The following is a 21,050-nucleotide window of genomic DNA, read 5'->3' on the forward strand; positions in this document are numbered from 1 at the left end:
TTGGCTTGTCGAAATGTTTCGGCAGCCGAACCTCGAGAATGGAGTGGTGAAAAAGGTTTGCTCCCATTATTATGGAGTTTCGTCGCCTTCTCGGTCTCTTCCTACTCTCTTCTCGGTCTTCCTCCTCAGCGTGAGTCGCTAAGGGCTGAGTGTAGATTATGGGGTCTTGTCGTCTCCTCGGTATTTCCCTGCTTTTCTCTTGGCCCTCTGACTCCGCGCGAGTTGGGGGCGATCGGGAGCCCGGTGTACGCCTGGCGTGGTTCCTCCAGGGGCTTCTTCCTCGAGTTTCCCTTCTCTTTTGAGGAGACCGAGCACGAGGTTGACTCGGGCCGGGCTGGTAGCGCTCCCTGGTCGCCAGCTCCCTCTCAAGGTTTTGCACCCTGTGGCACAACTCCTGCATTATTCTCGCTTTGTCACTTCCCGTTCCTCTAAAAGGACGCCTTTCCCGGGAACGGGAGGAAAGCTCATCCCCGCGGGAGGAAGCCAAGGAGGCCACCTACTGGTTCGGTGAGCGTTCTCCTCTATGCGCGGCTTGCCTCCCTCTTGCCCTTCTGCTGGACCCAACAGGAAATCCATTCACGCTAGGTCCCCACAGACAGCGCCAATGTTCGGTCGGTTCCTGAACGGGTCGGATGTGCTGGATATACGGGGGTGACAAGGGACCTGGATCCGGGTCGCTCGTGTGTGATTGGACCTCCCGAGCAAACGTTGAAGGGAGAGGAAGAGAGCTCAAAGATCTTTCGGGTTGATGAAGTGGTGAGGGGGGAGTTGCAAAAGGGACTCCGACGCTCAAGTCAGAATCTGTACAATGTGGCAGAAAAAGTAAAGATTAGGTGACGTACCTCTGTCTGTACTAGAGAGGGTCCCACCTTGGGAAACCCACTTTCTAAAAAGTTTCCTTCCCCAACTGTCAGGTGCTAGGTCAAAAGGGTGGCGATGCCTGAGTCGCCTTCTAGTTTGGATCTCTCCAACACGTTGGGTCGGCAGACCTGGGCACAGGACCAATTGGGCCGGGCCAGAACAAGAACATTATAAGTTTACTTGAAATTTTACTAAGACTGTGCAAAAACAATAAAACATATAGATAACCCATCTCATAGAATACAATACCATCTTTGTCTATTGTCTCAAAAAAACATTCTCCCTTTATTTCTTTAATCAATGCTCTGTCTTTACATATGACAAAGTTGATAATCTTATTAAAAGTTGTTTTAAATGAATCTTGACTTGGTCTCAAAGTTCTTGTAAAATAAATTTTGATGACAGTGTCAAAGAATTTTCAAAACATTTTTTCCGTTTTTTTAGTTGCTCGGTTTTGATCTTTGACCCCTCCAATAATTTGACTTTTACACTATTAGTCAATGTGGCATTCTAAATAGTAATTGTGTTATTTGATATTTTTTGTATTTAATTTTGTCATGAATCTATTGACACAATCCATTGATATTGATATCAATCATAATTAAATATACAATAAAATTATTAAAATTAATATATAATTTCAGTTTTACAAATTCAATTATCCATAACCTAATAAAATTCCATTGTATATATACATTGTTTATCGTAAGAATTATTGTTGTTGTACGTATATATTGAGTTTCTTTTATATATTATACTAAATCAAAATATTCAACTTTACACATTATATTTTTTTGTGGTGCTGTTTTTGAATTTGAAGTCACGTATTAATAAAATTGAAAGAGTACATAGAGAGTACACAAAAATAAAAAATATTATGTTATATATTTGTTGATTGAAAATTTATAAAGATAAATACAAAGTATAAAATTGTACTTTCTTGCAAATCTTATAAACTATTTTGCAAATTATTGTAAAAAATCAAAATATTATAATTAAATTAAAATCAAAATTATAAATATAACAAAATAATTTACCTCAATGTCACAATGAATTATGCAGTTTCTTACGAATCTTATAAACTCTCGAGTATAATAATAATATTTATCGTTCTAAATTTTGTTCATCTCTATACTCTTCGTTATGTTTTCCATAGCATTTAAGTTCTCATTGAATTTCTATTGACTGAATTTTTTTTATTATCATTCTTTAAATGATCATCTAAGTATTTATTTGACATAACAAAATAATACCCCTTCAATTAATAATCCAAAAAATAAAGATGACAAAATACCATTTTTAATGGATATGTCTTAAAATAATAATAATAAATATTATCTATAAAATATACAACAAAATATTATCTATAAAATATTATCTTTGTCATGGATTTATTGACACGAATCTATTGATACTATCAATGATAATTAAATATACAAAAAATTATTAAAAATTAATATTCAATTTTAGTTTTACAAATTCAATTATACATAACCTAATAAAATTCCATTGTATGTGTGTGTTATTTATCGTAAGAATTATTGATGTTGTATATATATATATATATATTATATATTATACTGAATCAAAATACTTATTTTTACAAAATATATTCTTATATAGTATTGCTTTTGAATTAGGAGTCATGTATTAATAAAATTAAAGAGTACACTAAGAGTACATAGAGATAAAAATATTGTTTTATGTATTTTTAATTAAAAAAATTATAAAAGTAAGTCTGCAAAATATAAAATTATACTTTTTTAATTTTTATAAAAATATTAAAATATTATAATTAAATTAAAATCAAAATAATAAACATAAAAAAATATTTACCTCAATGCCATAGTGAACTATACAATTAATTGCTACAGAAAATATATGAGAGATTAGAAAGATAGAATGAAGAATCCGGAGGCAAACAAAATTCCGAATGAATAATATTATTATTATTATGTTGGAGAGTTTATAAGATCATTTAAGTATTTCTTTGCCATAACAAAATAATATGCCTTCAAATCCAAAAAATACGGATGATAAAATATTATATTCCATGAGCTTGTTCTTAAATAATAATAATAAATATTATGTATAAAATTTAAATAAAAATAATATATTAATTAAAAGGATAGATTAATTTATACTCTAAAAAAATTTAAGCATATTATAAATTCATTTGGAGGTTGATCAATAATATATTAATAAATATTTTGTGGTGCTGCTTTTGAATTGGGAGTCATATATTAATAAAATTAAAAGAGTACATAAAGAGTACATAAAATAAAGACAATTGTGTTATCAATGAGTAATAGTTTAAATGGTATAGTCTTCCCATACTCAATTAAGAGGTTGCGGGGTTCGAGTCTCGTATCTTTAGTAAAAAAAAAAAAAGATAAAGACTATTGTGTTATGTATTTGTTGATTGAAAAATTACAAAGGTAAATTTAAAGTATAATATTGTAATCGTATATATTTGGCATTTGATTTATATAAAAAATAATAGATGTTTTATTCTAAAATATTAATTAAATATTATTTGGATTATAGATACTATTTTTTATTTGGGGTTTAGAATTTAATTGGTGTCATGTTCAAATATAAGTAGTAAAGTCAGAGTTTTGATTCCCATATATTAAAACTATAACTCATTATTGTTGAAAAATTATTTAATTTTTTAATTTATTTGTGGGCAATATATATATTAATTATACAAATTATGATATTTCAAAGAGTCCTGCTACACATCCAAGCAATTTTACATGTAAGTTCATCCAAGTCATTTAGTTTAAGTTGCAGGGTTTCATCTTCTTCTTCTTCCTCCTCCTCCTCCTCCTCCTCCTTCTTCTTCTTTTTTTTCTTCATCTTTTTTCATTATCGTCATCGTCACCACAATCATACCACCACATCCATCTCCTCCTCCTCCTTCTCCTCCTCCTCCTCCTCCTTTTTTTTTTATTTGAATTTCTTTTATCTCCTCCTTTCTTTTTTTCTTCCTCCTCCATCATCATTATCGTCATCACCAACAACACCAAAATTTTACCAACATTTTTATTGATTCTGATTCTTTGTGGTGATCGAATGAACCGAAAATATTATCAAAATGAAACCATGGTATAATACCAAATGAACCGAAAATGATCCATTATATAACTTCAAATTAGAAACACCTGCATCTCGAATGAATCGAAAGTATTATCAAAATGAAACCATTGTATAATAACAAATGAACAAAAAATTATCCATTATATAAATTCGAATTCAGAAATACTTGCGGTCTCGAATGAACTGAAAATTAGCTCAAAACGAAATCATTGTATAATACTAAATGAATCGAAAATTGTTCATTATATAAATTTGAATTCGATGATAACGATAACGATGATACGTATTAGAAGAAGACAATAACGATAACGATGATGATGATGATGATGATGATGATGATGATGATGAAAAGGAAGGAGGAGGAAAAAGAGGAAGAAGTGTTGTTGGTGACGACGGTAACGAAATTGAGACAAGAAGAAGAATACACATGCATATGTTCTAATTCAACCATCTTGTACAATGTGACCTTATCCAGTTTCCACCACAACCAGATGGTAGAATTTTCATTCTCTTTTTCAAGGATTACAAACACTAACTTTTTAGTAGTCATCCTAATCCTGGCTACGATGATCCAAACTTCTATCCAAACTTGTTTCGGCTAAGTTTACTTCCTAGACTCTCAACACTAAATACTTATCCAACTTTTCAAAGAAAACCTCTTAGGCTTTTGTCACAAAATAGAAAGACATCAAGAGTTTGACATAATGATGGCTTTTCTCTCCAAATTCAACTCTCTTTGCCTTTTCTCTTATATGGCTTTTTCATATACTTCACAAATTGTCTTTTACCATTAGAAATTAAAGAAAGATAAAATGAGAAAGCAAAATATTTAATGTAACAACATGAAGGAGAAGAAATGAGATAACTTGAAAGTTATGAGAAAATCATATTTAAGTACTCTCTTTTGTTACCTTCTATCTTGGCGGAATGCCCCTTTAATATAGGTGCATCGCTTCCAAAACTTCAAGCTAGATCAATAGAGATGCTATAGAAACTTAGAACAGTATTTTTTCTCCTTAGTCTTCAATCATTAACTGATTACTCCTTTTATTGAGGGGGTAATACCTTCAAAACCTAAAGCTATCCTTGGTGATACTTTCTGTACTACAAAGATGAACCATAGCTTGTTTTCTTCTCCAAAAATCATAGCAGAAACGCAGGATAAAGGAAGCATGAAAGTGCAGAGAACCAATGTTGCAAACTTGCAGCAACACCAGTAGAATTATGATGTCTTCTAAGTACTTGCTGTAATGACCCAATTTTCAATATGTCTAGATCATACCAGAAACTGAGCGCTACCAATTTGTCTTCCTAATTATTATCTATTATTTATCATATGAGCCTGATTCGTTGTTAAAAACGTAGTTAATTTGCGGGGTATTTTTTTTTAAACGTTTGGATTAATAGACGAAATCATTCATAATCAATTCACAACTGATAACAGATAAAACAATTATAAACAACCACACTTATATACATCTCAACAATTAATAACGTTCGGTTATCCAGCCTTTATTAGAGTAAAGATCTTTAGTTAGAACACCCCTAGATATAGCTAGATAATAACTATATACATATATATACATACAACATCCCAGGCCCTGACCTGTTCAAGAAGTCCCTAAGCTGGCGCCCAGGCTAGCCTAGACTCTATACTCACCTAGTCCCTCTAAACTACTAAAGCGAGGGAAAGTACGTTCTAAGTCTTCAAAAATCAAGTCAGGTAGAACATCAGCAAAAGGTAGAACATCATCTACTACTCCTTTGCACGATCAGACATTGACATATAACGTCTCTCTGGTACCTCATCAAGTAGCCACACAACAGGAGTCTCGTACACAGGATTTAGGTTAAAGTTCACGTATAAACGGGGTGCAGACATTGGCTGGTCTCACAGTATATACATATAAATAGAGAACGAGATTCACCCTAGACTCAGAAGACTACCTAGAGTAGAATCCTTTTTGGGATCGTCAGCGAACTGCGGAAGGGTACTCATGCTTCCATCTGAAGGGGGAAGGGAGAGAGAAGGGGTAAGAACTGGGGAGTTCTTAGTAGGGCCGGGGTTATTAGTTAAGTTCATTAATTCTGTGTTGTTTAGCAGATAAATAGCAGAATACCGAGAAGCAGTAGACAGAAGAAACAGATAAATAGAGAAAATAGAAAGCAAAACATAAACAAAAGAATACAAGAAAACAAAACACAGACACAAAGAATAGAATGAAAACAAAGAAAGAATACATTCAAACAACAATCATAACAGAGGAAATGCGCAACCAAGTATGATGTATGTTTGTCCTATGCAGGCCATGAGCTCACGTGTCGGTTTACACCCTGCAGCCCGACATTACCTAGGAACTAGTCCTAGATATGACTTATTTTCTGTAGGTGAACTTCGGCCTACAGAAATAGCACTCCCGTAAGTGAACTTTGGCTTACAGGAATAGTTTAAACACAACACAACAACTTTTTATAGGTGAACTTCGGCTTACAGAAATGGTGCCCCTGTAAGTGAACTTCGGCTTACAGGAATAATGTAAACACAACACAACAACACTTTCTGTAGGTGAACTTCGGCCTACAAAAGCAACACCTTGAGCTACACAATTGATATTCACTGTAGGTGAACTTCGGCCTACAGGAATAACAACTTACTGTAGGTGAACTTGGGCCTACAGGACCTCTAGGGCCAACAGAAAAGCAGCAGTTGAATATAAAATAGAATATCATGCCACAAGGCTTAACACTTTATTTTTACACTCTTTTCCTCTATTCTCTTTGTTATATTACTCTTTTCCCTTTGTCTCTTTGCTCTGCTCTGGTTACTCTTTTCTCTGTATCTCTTTACTCTATTCTGATTACTCTATTTAACATATGTATTTGAAGCTTATGTAAATTTCGGTATGAATAGTTAGCCTGTCCCAAGTATAGGTTCATTAAGTCTATACTGAAACATTTTAACTTTTCATATAATACCTAACCCTAGTCGGAACTCAAGAACTAACTATGTTGCCCTAGTTCGTTCACTAATCTCCGTCTGTTTTTCTGTCATTAAAACTTTACAGACTTTTCTTTGGTTTCTGTCTTTTCTTTAACTTTTTATCTTTCATTTATCTTTGCCTCACTAACATGTTATTACCACTCCCTAAGTGTTTTATGAAGGTAACTATGAGATTCTGCACTTAAAGTTGTCTTTCTAAAGCTTTTACGGAAAACTGCCTTTTCCACATTATTTTATTAATATATTTTCGAAAATTACCTTCCTTTAACCTTTTACTTTATAAATTCACTTTTTACCACCTGTAACTTTTAATATTTCTACTTTAACCACCCTAACTTTTAGAAATTACAAAATAACCCCTCAAATACCAAAATATTTACTTCCTTGCCCTTTCTAAGATCTAAAAGGTGTCCTTCAATGTTCTTCACCACACTCAAAGTGTTCTTCGTGTTCTTCGTGAATTCTTCAGATTCTTTCTTTGTTTTTACCCGTTTTTCAGTCTTTTCAGCAACCGATTTTTACCAAAATTCATAATAAATTTCCAGCCACTAAAACCCCATCTTTTCCACATGATTTCAACACAAATTGAACCTCAATTTAAGCTCTAGGATTTCGTTTTCCAGCAGCCCCTAGAACACACATTCATAGCTTGAATTTCATCAAATTTCATCAAATTTTCACCAAAAGTTTAACAAGAATTACTCATACAAACAATCAATTTCAAGTACAGCCAAACCATATCATAATCACACAACTCAAACACAATCAATCAAGATTAAATTCGTCAAACCCTACCTTGATTTGCTGCTCCAAATCCGGTTACTCTTTGAAGTGTTCTTAAAGCACTTTTTCCTCCTAAAACAAATCAAGAACCACTTTAAAACTCTAAACCATCAACTAAACGAACTTCAGCAGCATCTTAGGAAGGTTATCCTCACCTTAAATGTGCAGGAAATCAAAGATCCTTGGCCCACAAGTCAAGCTAAGCAAGAGATCTAAGGAAGAACATCAAGAAAACACTTATTTTAAGCATGTTTCCTTGAAAATCGAATTGAAGAGGGAGGGAGACAGCCATCTCACCTTATTTCCAGCCTTGATATATTATATGGTTATGTAGAGAAAGAAGAGAGGATCATTTTGGTGAAATCGGAGTTTTGATTTGAGTTTTAGTTCAGAAGAAATCAAGCTTTGAAGATTAAGTGTTCATGAAAGTTTCTCTCTTTTCTCTCTTGTTATTTTCGGCCAAAATGATGAAATGAGACAGCCTTGGAGGTCTTGGGGGTGTAAGGTGAGTTGTGATTGGTTGGCTTGGAGGTGGGTTAAAATAATATTAAAATATCTCAGGTGTATAACTACTAAAATTAGATGTATCGGAACACTCGTAAAAACATCTCTAAAAATTATTTTCTGAGCTACTAGCATTAATGACACTAGTAACATATTTATTATGAGAATAGAATATGTATGATGAGGCCTTAGCATTGCTAAAGTCATCAGAGAGCGCTGGTGCTAAGCTGCACCAGTAAACTGTAAACCCGGTTAAACCGATTTTCTGTTTTTAACTAAAACAGACCAGGTAACCTTATAATATCATTCAAGAATTTTCTAATACTAATATAATGATAATATTATATTATTATCTCTCTCCTCTCATGAATCGAGTTCGGTTTGTCAAACAGAGACTATTTACGAAAACTAGAATCAAAACTCATAACTGATACGGTTCAAAAATTAGGTTCTTCGCAATTGCATTGTCGGGCTTATCTCCACTAAGGTCCTGAATTAAAGATAATATAATGACAATGAGGATTGAGATGCTTGATGATATAGCATAGGTTCTCCCCTTAATGATCTTCCGGAGAAATCCGTGTCTTCAGAAAAGGTCTCGCGTACTCAAAAATCAGGATTGTTACATTCTACCCTCCTAAAAGAAAATTTTGCCCTCAAGATTTTAGCCACATGCAGAATCCATCTTCAAGCAGTCTATTTCCTCCAAGCCATCTTGACAAAGATATTAGTTCGTTCCTTACAGCATCTAAATATCACATAGCCAGGGCCATGGAGATCATAACAGCTATAAGAATAGTTGTGCCTCTCACGAATTTGTCATTCGAAACTCGATTAAACCATGCCTATTCACAGTCATTGAGGTCTTATCCGCACCAAACAATCAATATTAAGTTGATCAATCTTAATATCTCAAGTTAGGCACGAATATTCCCAAAATGAGCACTCATAGACATTCATGCCAAATGTATCTTGAAGATACCCTAACAGCATGAGACACACAAGCAGAGTATGCAGTAAAGCATAGTCAGTCCACTCCCCAGGCTCTATTGGGAACGAACTACTCTGATACCAAATTGTAACGACCCAATTTTCAATATGTCTAGATCATACCAGAAACTGAGCGCTACCAATTTGTCTTCCTAATTATTATCTATTATTTATCATATGAGCCTGATTCGTTGTTAAAAATGTAGTTAATTTGCGGGGTATTTTTTTAAAACGTTTGGATTAATAGACGAAATCATTCATAATCAATTCACAACTGATAACAGATAAAACAATTATAAACAACCACACTTATATACATCTCAACAATTAATAACGTTCGGTTATCCAGCCTTTATTAGAGTAAAGATCTTTAGTTAGAACACCCCTAGATATAGCTAGTTAATAACTATATACATATATATACATACAACATCCCAGGCCCTGACTTGTTCAAGAAGTCCCTAAGCTGGCGCCCAGGCTAGCCTAGACTCTATACTCACCTAGTCCCTCTAAACTACTAAAGCGAGGGAAAGTACGTTCTAAGTCTTCAAAAATCAAGTCAGGTGGAACATCAGCAAAAAGTAGAACATCATCTACTACTCCTTTGCACGATCAGACATTGCCATATAACGTCTCTCTGGTACCTCATCAAGTAGCCACACAACAGGAGTCTCGTACACAGGATTTAGGTTAAAGTTTACGTATAAACGGGGTGCAGACATTGGCTGGTCTCACAGTATATACATATAAATAGAGAACGAGATTCACCCTAGACTCAGAGGTACCGAACATTGGCACCGTCTGTGGGGACTGCTCCCCAACATGGATTTTATTTTGGTTTCTGGTGCGGCTGACGGTGGGGCCGGAATCCGCGGGGGAGGGGATAGATCCCTGAGGCAGTGGGGTAGCCGCCGGAGCTACCATTCGCGAAGGCAGCAGATCTCCCCCGCGACACACAGAGGGACGACCCTTTGGAGGGACTGGCAGCGACAGCGCCAGGATAATACAAGAGCTGCGGCACAGGGTGCAGTACTTGGAGCGAGAAGTAGCCAACCATGAAAGTCGTCAGCCCACTCCTAGCCAAGAGCCATCCCGATCCACTCCAAGGGGAGAAAGAAGTCTCTGGAGGAGTCGTTCCCGGCGCACCTCGAGCCCTCAAACAGAATCAGAAAGCCAGGAGAGCAGAGAGGTGCCAAGGAGAAGGCGAGACCCGTTGGTCTACAACAGATCGCCAACGAGAGACACCGAAGAAGAAGAATGGGAAAGCGACAGAGAACGAAGAAGAAGAAACCGATCACCTCAAGTACGCCGCCGAGAAAGGACGAGGAGAGGCCGACCTAACGGAGAACATCGGGAAAGGCAACCGGTGGCCATGGGGGCAACCCCTTTCCACCACTCGATCCTTGGAGTACGACTACCAAAGCACTTCGACAAACTGACAGACATGAGGTACGACGGTACCCAAGATCTCCAGGAACATCTAACGGCCTTCGAGGCCAGGATGAACCTGGAAGGGGTAGGTGACGAAGTGAGATGCCGGGCTTTCCCAATAACCTTAGCTGGGCCGGCGATCCGTTGGTTTAACGCCCTCCCCCAGGGCTCCATAACCACGTTTGCCGACATCAGTCTTTCTTTCTTGGCCCAGTTCACCACGCGCATCGCCAAAGTAAAACACCCGATTAACCTGCTAGGGGTGACGCAGCAAAACGGCGAACCAACCAGAAAATACTTGGACAGATTCAACGATGAGTGCCTCGAGATAGACGGCTTAACTGATTCGGTGGCCAGCTTATGCTTGACCAATGGTTTGCTAAATGAGGATTTCCAAAAACACCTCACCACCAAGCCCATTTGGACAATGCAGAAAATTCAGAACGTAGCCAGGGAATACATTAATGATGAAGAGGTAAGTCAGGTCGTGGCAGCCAATAAACGGCAGCTCGCATACCCTAGTGCCCGCCCATCCGTTGGTAGTGAGAGGTCCAAGGAACCCTCCAGAGACGGAGGAACGGCCAAGACTTTCAAACCCTTTCCTCGTGTTGGGAAGTTCAGCAACTACACCCCCCTAACAGCTCCAATCGTCGAGGTTTATCAGCAAATTGCCGACAAGGACATCTTGTCGAAGCCCCGACAACTCAGGGACAGGACGGGAGAAAACAAAAACCTTTATTGTGATTATCACAAGGGATATGGCCACAAGACCCAAGACTGCTTCGACCTGAAGGACGCCCTAGAGCAGGCCATCCGGGAAGGAAAGCTGGCCGAGTTTGCCCACCTAATAAGGGAACCTAGAAGGAGGGACCGGTCAACCGAGGACAAAAGTCGCTCCGTAAAGCAGAGATGGGAACCCGAGGAGGACGCGGAGCGTGCCCTCACTGTGGTGAATGTGGTGGTTGGAAGGGATGTCCGTCCCAGGTCGAAGTCGGCTAGTAAGAAGGACACCAAGGTTTTAGCTATGTCCTCTGGCCCCACACCGACCTCTCGCAGGTTGCCCTTGATATCTTTTGGCCCCGAGGATCAATGGTTCAATGAGGTGGCGGAGAGTCCGCCGATGGTGATCACGGCCAGGGTGGGCACCGGCCTAATAAAGCGGATCTTGGTGGACACAGGAGCTGATTCCAATATCATGTTTTGCAATGTTTTTGATGCCCTAGGCCTACGAGACGCCGACCTCCGAGATCACCAGCACGGCGTGGTAGGCCTAGGTGATAACTTCATCAAGCCAGACGGCGTAATTTCCCTCCCGGTCTCCATAGGCGGAGGCAGGGGGAAGAGGTCGCTAATGGCAGAGTTTGTGGTCTTAAGAGACTCGACGGCCTACAACCTCATCCTGGGGAGGAAGACCATCAACGAATTTGGGGTGGCGATCTCCACCAAGCTATTGCTAATGAAGTTCGTAGCTGATGATGGATCAGTTGGGACCATCAGAGGAGACCTAGAGACGGCAGTTGCATGCGACAACGCCAGACTCTCCCTGAGAAAGAAATCTAAAGAAGCATCCGGTGTCTTTCTTGCCGACCTAGACGCCAGGGTCGATGACAAACCCAGACCGGAACCAGAGGGAGATCTTGAAAAGTTCAGGGTCGGCGACTCAGATGAGAAGTTCACCTTTGTGAACAGAAACCTCCCACACGACCTGAAGGAACCTCTAATGGAAATGATCAGGGCTAACGGCAACCTATTTGCTTGGACGCCAGCTGACATGCTGGGGATAGACCCCCAGCTCATGTCGCATCACTTGGCCGTCAAGGCGGAAGTCAAACCAGTGGCCCAAAGGAGAAGGAAAATGTCGCAAGAAAGGGCAGAGGAGGTGTCCAGGCAGACGGCCAGCCTTCTTAAAGCAGGGTTTATACGAGAGCTCGACTACTCGACCTGGCTATCGAACGTAGTCTTGGTTAAAAAGCACAATGAAAAATGGAGGATGTGCGTGGATTACTCCGATCTTAACAAAGCATGTCCCAAAGACTCCTACCCCTCCCCAACATAGATGCGCTCATCGACGCGGCGGTGGGATATCGGTATCTGAGCTTTATGGATGCTTATTCTGGCTACAATCAGATACCGATGCACCGGCCAGACGAAGAGAAAACAATGTTCATAACACCGGGGGGAATATACTGCTACAAGGTAATGCTGTTCAGCCTGAAGAACGCTGGGGCCACATACCAAAGGTTAATGAACAAGATATTCAGCGACCTCATAGGCAAAACGGTGGAAGTATATGTGGATGATATCCTTGCAAAGACCACCCGACCTGAGGACCTCTTAAGAGACCTAAGGAATGTGTTCGTTTCCCTCCGGCAACACGGCATGAGGCTCAACCCGCTTAAGTGTGCCTTTGCCATGGAAGCAGGAAAGTTTTTGGGGTTTATGATAACCCAGAGAGGGGTGGAGGCCAACCCTAAAAAGTGTCAAGCAATACTCCAAATGAAGAGCCCGGGCTGCGTCAAGGACGTTCAGAGGTTGTTAGGGAGGCTCACCGTGCTGTCCCACTTCCTCGGGGCGTCGGCTGCGAAAGCCCTGCCGTTTTTCAACTTGATGAGGAAGAGGATAGAATTCGAATGGACCCCGGCGTGTGAAGAAGCATTCAGGCATTTCAAAGAGATTCTTGCAACACCACCTGTTTTCGGGAAGCCCAAGGTCAGAGAACCACTATACCTATACTTGGCCATAACGGATGAAGCGATGGCGGCGGTTTTAGTGCGAGAAGAAGGGAAGATCCAACAACCAATTTACTTTGTGAGCAAAGCATTTCAAGGAGCAGAATTGAGGTACAACAAATTAGAGAAGTTGGCACTCGCATTCCTGACCTCTTCCCGTAGATTGCGACAGTACTTCCAAGGTCATCAAGTGGTCGTAAGGACAGACCAGGGAATCCACCAGGTACTCCAGAAACTCGACTTAGCGGGAAGAATGATGACTTGGGCTATCGAGCTATCCCAGTACGACCTGCAGTATGAACCCAGGCATGCGATTAAGGTGCAAGCCATGGCCGATTTCTTGGTAGAAGTAACAGGGGACCCAACTGAGACAACGAGCATACAGTGGAAGCTCGACGTAGACGGGGCCTCCAACCAAACGTTTGGAGGTGCCGGGATCATCCTGGAAAGCCCAGCCGGGGTCATATACGAACAGTCGATCAAGTTTGAGTTCCCAGTGTCAAGCAATCAAGCGGAGTACGAGGCCCTTCTGGGCGGCTTAATCCTGGCTAGGGAAGTCGGAGCCACAAGGCTAGAAGTGTGCAGTGACTCGCAGGTCGTTACTTCTCAGGTCATGGGACCTACCAAGCCAGAGACTCACTGTTACAGAAGTATCTAGAGAGGGTCAAAGAGTTGAGCAAACAATTCGAGGAGGTCACGATCCAACACGTTCCGAGAGAAAGGAACGCACGGGCAGACCTCCTGTCCATGCTAGCGAGCACAAAATCAAGGGCCGAAAACTGGTCTCTCATTTAGGGTTTGATAAAAGAACCAGCAGTCACTCTCCAATTGACAGAGGTAGATCTCTCTTGGATGGACCCAATCACTAACTTCTTGGAAAGCGGCAAGCTCCCTGATGACGAGAAGTCGACCAAAGCGTTGAGAAGGGAGGCAGCCAAATACGCGATCATACAAGGTCAGTTGTTTAAGAAGGGACTCAGCCAACCCTTGTTGAAATGCCTGCATCCCGACCAAATGGACTATGTGCTCAGAGAAGTCCATGAGGGGTGCTGCGGTCATCACATCGGGGGAAAAGCCCTAGCAAGAAAGCTCATCAGAGCTGGTTATTACTGGCCATCGATAATGAAGGACTCCAAAGAATTCGTAAGGAAATGCGTCAAGTGCCAGGAGAACGCCAATTTTCACAGGGCGCCGGCAACCGAGCTAAGTCTATTGACGTCTTCCCGACCTTTCTCACATTGGGGAGTCGACCTCCTGGGACCCTTCCCGGTCGGCCCAGGACAAGTCAAGTACCTTATAATCGCTATCGACTACTACACCAAGTGGATAGAGGCTGAGCCACTGGCCAACATATCCTCATCTAATTGTCGAAAGTTTATGTGGAGACAAGTGGTAACTCGATTCGGCATCCCTGAGGTCGTTATCTCTGATAACGGGACGCAGTTCACGAATAAGAAGTTCGTAGAGTTCCTCTTCGGTTTGCGTATAAAGCAAAAGTTCTCATCCGTGGAACACCCACAGACAAACGGCCAAGTTGAGGCCGCAAATAAGGTCATCTTGCTAGGCCTTAAAAAGCGGCTTGATAAGAAAAGGGAGCATGGGCTGACGAACTCACCTCAGTCCTCTGGTCCTACCGCACAACCTAGCAATCGTCCACGGGAGAAACCCCATTCCGCCTGACATACGGTGTGGATGCTATGATACCTGTAGAGGTCGGCAAGCCGAGCCCACGGTTACTTCTGGGAGGAGTGGAGGAAGCCGTAGAAAAAGACCTAATAGACGAGGCTAGAAAAATGGCCCATTTGACAGAAGCAGCGCTGAAGCAAAGAATGGCCCTGCGCTACAATGCCAAAGTAATCAGGAGAGAATTCGAACAAAATGACATGGTCCTGTGGCACAACGACATCGGGCTGCCGACTCAGGGGGAAGGTAAGCTGAAGGCTAACTGGGAAGGTCCTTACATGGTCAAAGAGGTGATTGGTAAGGGTGCCTACAGTTTAGAAAGACTTGACGGAAAGGAAGTCCCGAGAACATGGAATGCGGGTAACTTAAGAAGATTTTATTCTTAGTCCGAGCATGCTGAATAGGCGACCTGACCACCTCAGTAAGACCCGGTTTTCGCTTTATCATTAAATAATTTACTTCTGTCAAATACTCATCACTGCCATAGATTTGTTCAACTGCCGATTAATGTTCACTTGTGTTTAAATTTACTTTTTCCCTTTTATACATCCCATGACAACGAATTTCTTGCGACACATGCTAAACGAGGCAACGATACGGTATCCCGGGACTGATCACCCTGGAAACCAACCAAATTAACACCATAACAAACAGTTATAGCGTCAAATTACCAACGCAACGGTAAACAAAGACAAGCTACAAGCCAATACCAACAAAACGGTAATAAAATAGAACGAAAATGCACTAACGAGTAAGTGGGGAAGAAAAGTAATTATAAGTTGACCAAGCGACTACTAAAGAAGTTTAAAGTTACAAGATCCAACATGCACAACAATAAAGTTCATCAAATTACGCGACAAGGTCCACAAAACAAAAAACTACAGAGATCACTTCTTCGGCATATCGACAATCTTGCCATCCTTGATGGTTTTAAAGACCCCGATTGTCGACGTGTCGAAGTCAGGGACCACGATCTTCACCTGGGTTTTAAGGGCCTCTTCAGTCATCAGTATGGCGCTCTTCCTCTGTTTCACGGTCTCTTTGTACTTCTTCTTATACTCTTCAGCTTTGGTTTGAGCAGTCTTAGCCGACGAGGCGGCCTCGTCGCGTTCTTTCTCCAAAGCAGCTACCCGACCCTGAGCAGCATTAAGCTGCCTCTCCAAAGTCAGCTCCCGCTCGGTTAGCCAGGAAACGGCCACGTCAGAAATCCCTAATTTCTCCTCAGCGACAGTGGCCTTCTCCTCGGCAGCTTTGAGTTTCTCATCAGCGTTGGACAGCCACTCCCGAAGTGTTTCCACTTCGACCTTGAATTTATTATTAGCTTGAATAGAAGCCTCGAGTTTCCTCTACACTGACTGCATTTCCAACAGGGCAAACTCGACCTTCCTTGCTATGGCGGCACCGTGAAGGAGAGAACGGTACATCCACCTCACCTGCCCAGGGAGGTCGAAGCCATGGAAATATTCCTCCGTGCCAGGAAGCAATTGGGAGTCTATAAAGTTCCCGGCATCGAAGTTCCTCTCCATTATAGTGAGGGCTCCTTCAGGGCTGGAGGACGACCTCTTCCTCTTCGGGTTGCTTATGACCTTTACATCATCCTCCTCAAATTGTGGACTGGAGGTCGAGTCCCCGCCAGTGCCGACCGCCTCGTCTCGGACGAGAGAGATACGCGCCCCGTCAGCGTTTTGGGCCGACACCTCGGCGGCATTTGGGGGAGGCACCACCGGACTCTCGTTGTTTTCAGGTGGAGCTTCCTGGTTCTCGTTGGCCTGCTACTTGTCGATGTCACCAGCAAGGAAGGTATTGAATAAATTTTCAAGGCCGGTCACTTCGGCGGACATCCCCACTGCAACAAAATAGTGAAACACGTTAGTCGTGAAATCAGCATAACAGATCAAAGCAACAATAACGCAAGAAATGCAAGATTAAAGCTACTCACAAATATAATTCCTAGCGACCTCCCGATCACCAATAAGGAGGTGGGAATTCACATGGTTTTTCCTAAGCACAGCCAACAACACGTTGGCAATTCTTTTGTCCATGGAGGACGTCCCTTTGTATGTTACCTTAGTGAAGGCATTGGATCCCGCCCCGAAATGACAACCAGAATGGATGACGACCTTTGGCTGGGCGTACCTTGAAGTACTTGTCCTTGAACCCATGGTAGGAGTCCTCAAACAAGCCAAAAATCCTCCGACCCTGGCCAGATCGGAAGGACATAAACCCATTTCTCGCCTTCCCTTCTTTAGAAGGATTCGTAAGGGTAAAGAGGTAAAGAAACACGTCGACGGACACCGGCAGCTCTAAATATTCTCACACCATCTCGAAGCAGCGGATGGAAGCCCAGCTGTTCGGATGCAACTGCGATGGCGCCACGGAACACCGGTTAAGGACCGCCATCTGGAAAGAAGAGAAAGGGAAGCGAACCCCCAATTGGGTAAACATTGCCTTGTAGAACCAGATCCAGTCGGAAATTCGGGGGGAGTGCAGGTTGAGTTCGTATATCCGTTCATGAGGGGCGGGGATGAAAACATCATAGTTAGATTCCTCGTCAGTTCCGCCGCACAAGTACTCGGCTTGACGGAACTCGGTCAGCTCCTCCACACCCATTTGGTTAGGAGAATCCTTTATGTCGGAAGTGACCCAAGCATACCGATCGTAAGCCGCGCTTGAGGCGGAAGCCCGTGCAACATGACGGGGGGCCATACCTACAGTGGGAGCACCACTCAGTTAGTCTAAGTGACCGGGAGATCGGAGCTAGCCCAGAAACTACACCTCGCCTACTCTATGACTACAATCAAACAAGGAACGCATCTATGGCTAAAACAACTCCTAAAAGGCATCAAAATGGAATGGTAACCTCCCTAGCACGCCTACCTAACACTAGCAAGTTCGACATGGAAAACAACATGCATACAAATACGAAGCAACAAAACTAATGGCATAAGCAGTAAAGCAAATCAATGAAAATTGGAACTGGTAAATCAAACTCACCGAAGGTTTCTTGTTGATCTGGGAAGACAGAAAAGGCAAACGTAAGCAACTAGAAATTCGCAAACAGGAAGTGGGAGAGTGGAGAAAACAGATGCAGAGAAAGTGGGGAATGAAGGCGAAACTGAATGGAAAATGTAGAAACCAACTCAAGAAGCGCGAAAGACAGGGGCATAGCAGTCTTTTCACACGGGGTTTTGAATTACGCATAATGAGCATTAAATGCTTAGTACGAGAAACGAGGCGAGAAGCAACACACCCCTGCAACGAAGGAACCCACGCGCCCAAGAGATGCGTCACTGTCACGACAAACCAACCAACCAGCACCTCATATAACGAGAAGAAAAACGCGCCACCTACGACGCTCGTGGCCCCAGCTGGCGTGTTGGGGGCACTGTTGCGGCCCAGCCCAGTTGGGCTAATAACCGACCCGGCCGGTACGCACCTGTACCGGGTCTAGACGACCACCCCGCGGAGCACCACGCTCCCGGTCACTGACCCGAGCACTTTTCCTCCTGGGTGCCAGCTCACCTAGCAACAGCTAGCAAAGGAAGCTTCGCAGAAGATGGGTCTGCCCATGCGGGGCCCACCTCTGACACAGTATATATGGGGAGGGTTCTACCTCTCCCCCCAGGTACGTCACCCTTCTCCAAATTCTCACATCACCTATACACTCTATTGACTTGGGCGTCTGAGTGTCATTGCAGGTGACACCCCCTCACTTCGTCAAGAGCTCGTCAGATCGACATCCCACGAGAACCGTTTCCAGCACCTAGACCGAGAAAGAGACCCATCTTCACACACATCCTACCACCCGAATCGTCCGGTAACCCGAGGTACCGATTTCTTAATAATGAGAAATACACAATGTAAATAAAAAAAATACAGTGAAATAAAATCCAATATAAATAAAATAGAAAAATTAAAAGTGTACATGAATGATGTGAAGCGTATTTAATTATTGAAGTAAAATAAAAATTAAAAAGGATGAAGTAAAAAAAAGGATGAAAAATAAACATATATTATGTCATGTTGTTTCCTTTATCTACCTTTTAAGTTAAATTCGTAAAAAAATACAACAATATAATTAAAAATATTATCAAAATTAAAAAATAACATAGCTTGAAATGATTTAATGAAGTATTTTTTGAATGAATTATTTAGGCTTTTTAAAAATAATGCTAAATATTTTTTATACAATTTTTTATATATAAATTAATAAAATAAATATTGTGTTATCAATATGTTTAATTTAAGAAGTATTTATATTTTTTTTAGAATTTTACATATTTTATTTATAGTTCAAATGAAATAAGTATACACAAAATTTGAATTATTAATTTTATTCCTACAAAAGATGGGTGGTTAGTTAGAAAAAAATGATTAATTAAAAATTTTAAAATTATAAAAATTTATATTTAAATTGAATTTTTATGAGTACAATTAAATGGGCAAGCATTGTTGCTGCTATCTATATGATAGTAGTTAGAGGAAAGGTTAATTACAATTGTGAACCTATGGTTTAGATGAAAAATGTTTTTGATCTCCAATTTTTTGTTGCATATAAAATCGTATCTGACGTTGAACATAGTTTTATAATGGAAAATGTTATGTGTCTTTTAAAATTCGGCCTTTTAATTCAAATAATATTATTTAATTAAATTTTAATTAAAACATATTTCTAATTTGTAGTTAAACATGTTGGTAATTAAAATTAATTTAAATTTTAAATATTAGAATTTATTTAACTTCCTACCCACTCCATAAAGTAGTTACTTTATCATTTTTTCATTCTCTTTGTAAGTTCCTATCTCCCTCTCTCGTACCTTCTTGTCTTTCTCTCTCTCACGTTCTTCACAATAATTTTCATAGAAGAGTGCTACTCCTCTGCAGTAAAAGATACCAAAACCAATTAGATATTTAACGTCAATTCCTTAACTTTGTGATATATGAAACAATTTTAGAGTTTATTATAGCAGTGGCCGTAATTTTTTTTCAATTGTAACACATCTAAAATTATGAAGTTATACAAAAAAATATTTTTGAAACACATTCAAAATCATAAATCAGAAATTTAAATTTAAATATTTAAAAACAATTGTAACACATCTAAAATTATGAAGTGATACACAAAATATTTCTAAAACACATCCAAAATTATAAATCAGAAATTTAAACCATTGCAGTGACCGTAATTGCAGATATCACAGTGTTGATAATTTGAGGATTGTGATTCTTTAAGTTGTTCTTCTACCTAAACCATTCTCCAATGTAAATTAGGATGTACATGGCATGCAAAATCAATGTGATTGAATAACTAAACAGATATATACAGTTTACTATGAATCGCTTTCTCTTAAACACATCCAAAATACCTGAGGTCTACTTCCGACGCAGAAAGATAGGATTGGCGAAGCTGAGGAGAAAGGCGGCGGCAAGGAGGAAGGAAGCATGGACGAAGAATCATACGGACGGCGTGCAGCTCTCTGAGGATGACGCGGCAGTTCCGAGAAGTGGCGACGAGGAGGAGGAAGGCGACGGGGACAAAGAATTCCACGTATGGCGTGCAGCTCTCTGAGGATGACGGCTGGATTGGGAGTTTTATGATCTCTTTTAGGGGTTTTATGCAGTGTGAATTAATTAAAATCCTTAAAATTTACTTTTTGAATTTTAAAATTAAAATCTTTAATTTTATTGAATTTATATTTCTGAATGTGTATTTAAATGATAATCTGTTAATAATTAAAAATGGTAAAACTGAAACAAAAATTTTAAATTTTAAATTTTATATTTTATATTTCAGTTTTATTTAGTTTGTATTTTGGATGTGTATTTAATTTTGAAAAGACACTAAATCTATTTAGATGTATTTGTTTACATTTTTTTAAGTTATTGTAATAAAAGGCTGAATAAAGGATCACTTTTAAAGGATACCTAGTCGTACTATTTTATAATCATGTTTTGGACAATTATAC

At 40.3% G+C, this 21,050-nt stretch overlaps 1 protein-coding gene across 1 annotated transcript; it reads left to right on the forward strand.

Annotated features, from left to right (window-relative positions):
- Positions 1-10,685: 10,685 nt before the first annotated feature.
- LOC148579118 (uncharacterized) lies at positions 10,686-12,728 on the forward strand. The gene has a single exon (XM_088488659.1). The coding sequence runs from the start codon at positions 10,686-10,688 to the stop codon at positions 12,726-12,728; it is 2,043 nt and encodes a 680-aa protein (XP_088344785.1).
- Positions 12,729-21,050: the final 8,322 nt, after the last annotated feature.

This window comes from Arachis ipaensis, chromosome B10 (assembly GCF_059453495.1).
Source record: "Arachis ipaensis isolate K30076 ecotype BB chromosome B10, ASM5945349v1, whole genome shotgun sequence".
In the NCBI taxonomy this organism is placed as follows: domain Eukaryota; kingdom Viridiplantae; phylum Streptophyta; class Magnoliopsida; order Fabales; family Fabaceae; genus Arachis; species Arachis ipaensis.

Excerpts from the sequence above, each read along its gene's own strand:
- LOC148579118 (XM_088488659.1), top strand. The coding sequence starts at position 10,686 with ATGAGGTACGACGGTACCCAAGATCTCCAGGAACATCTAACGGCCTTC.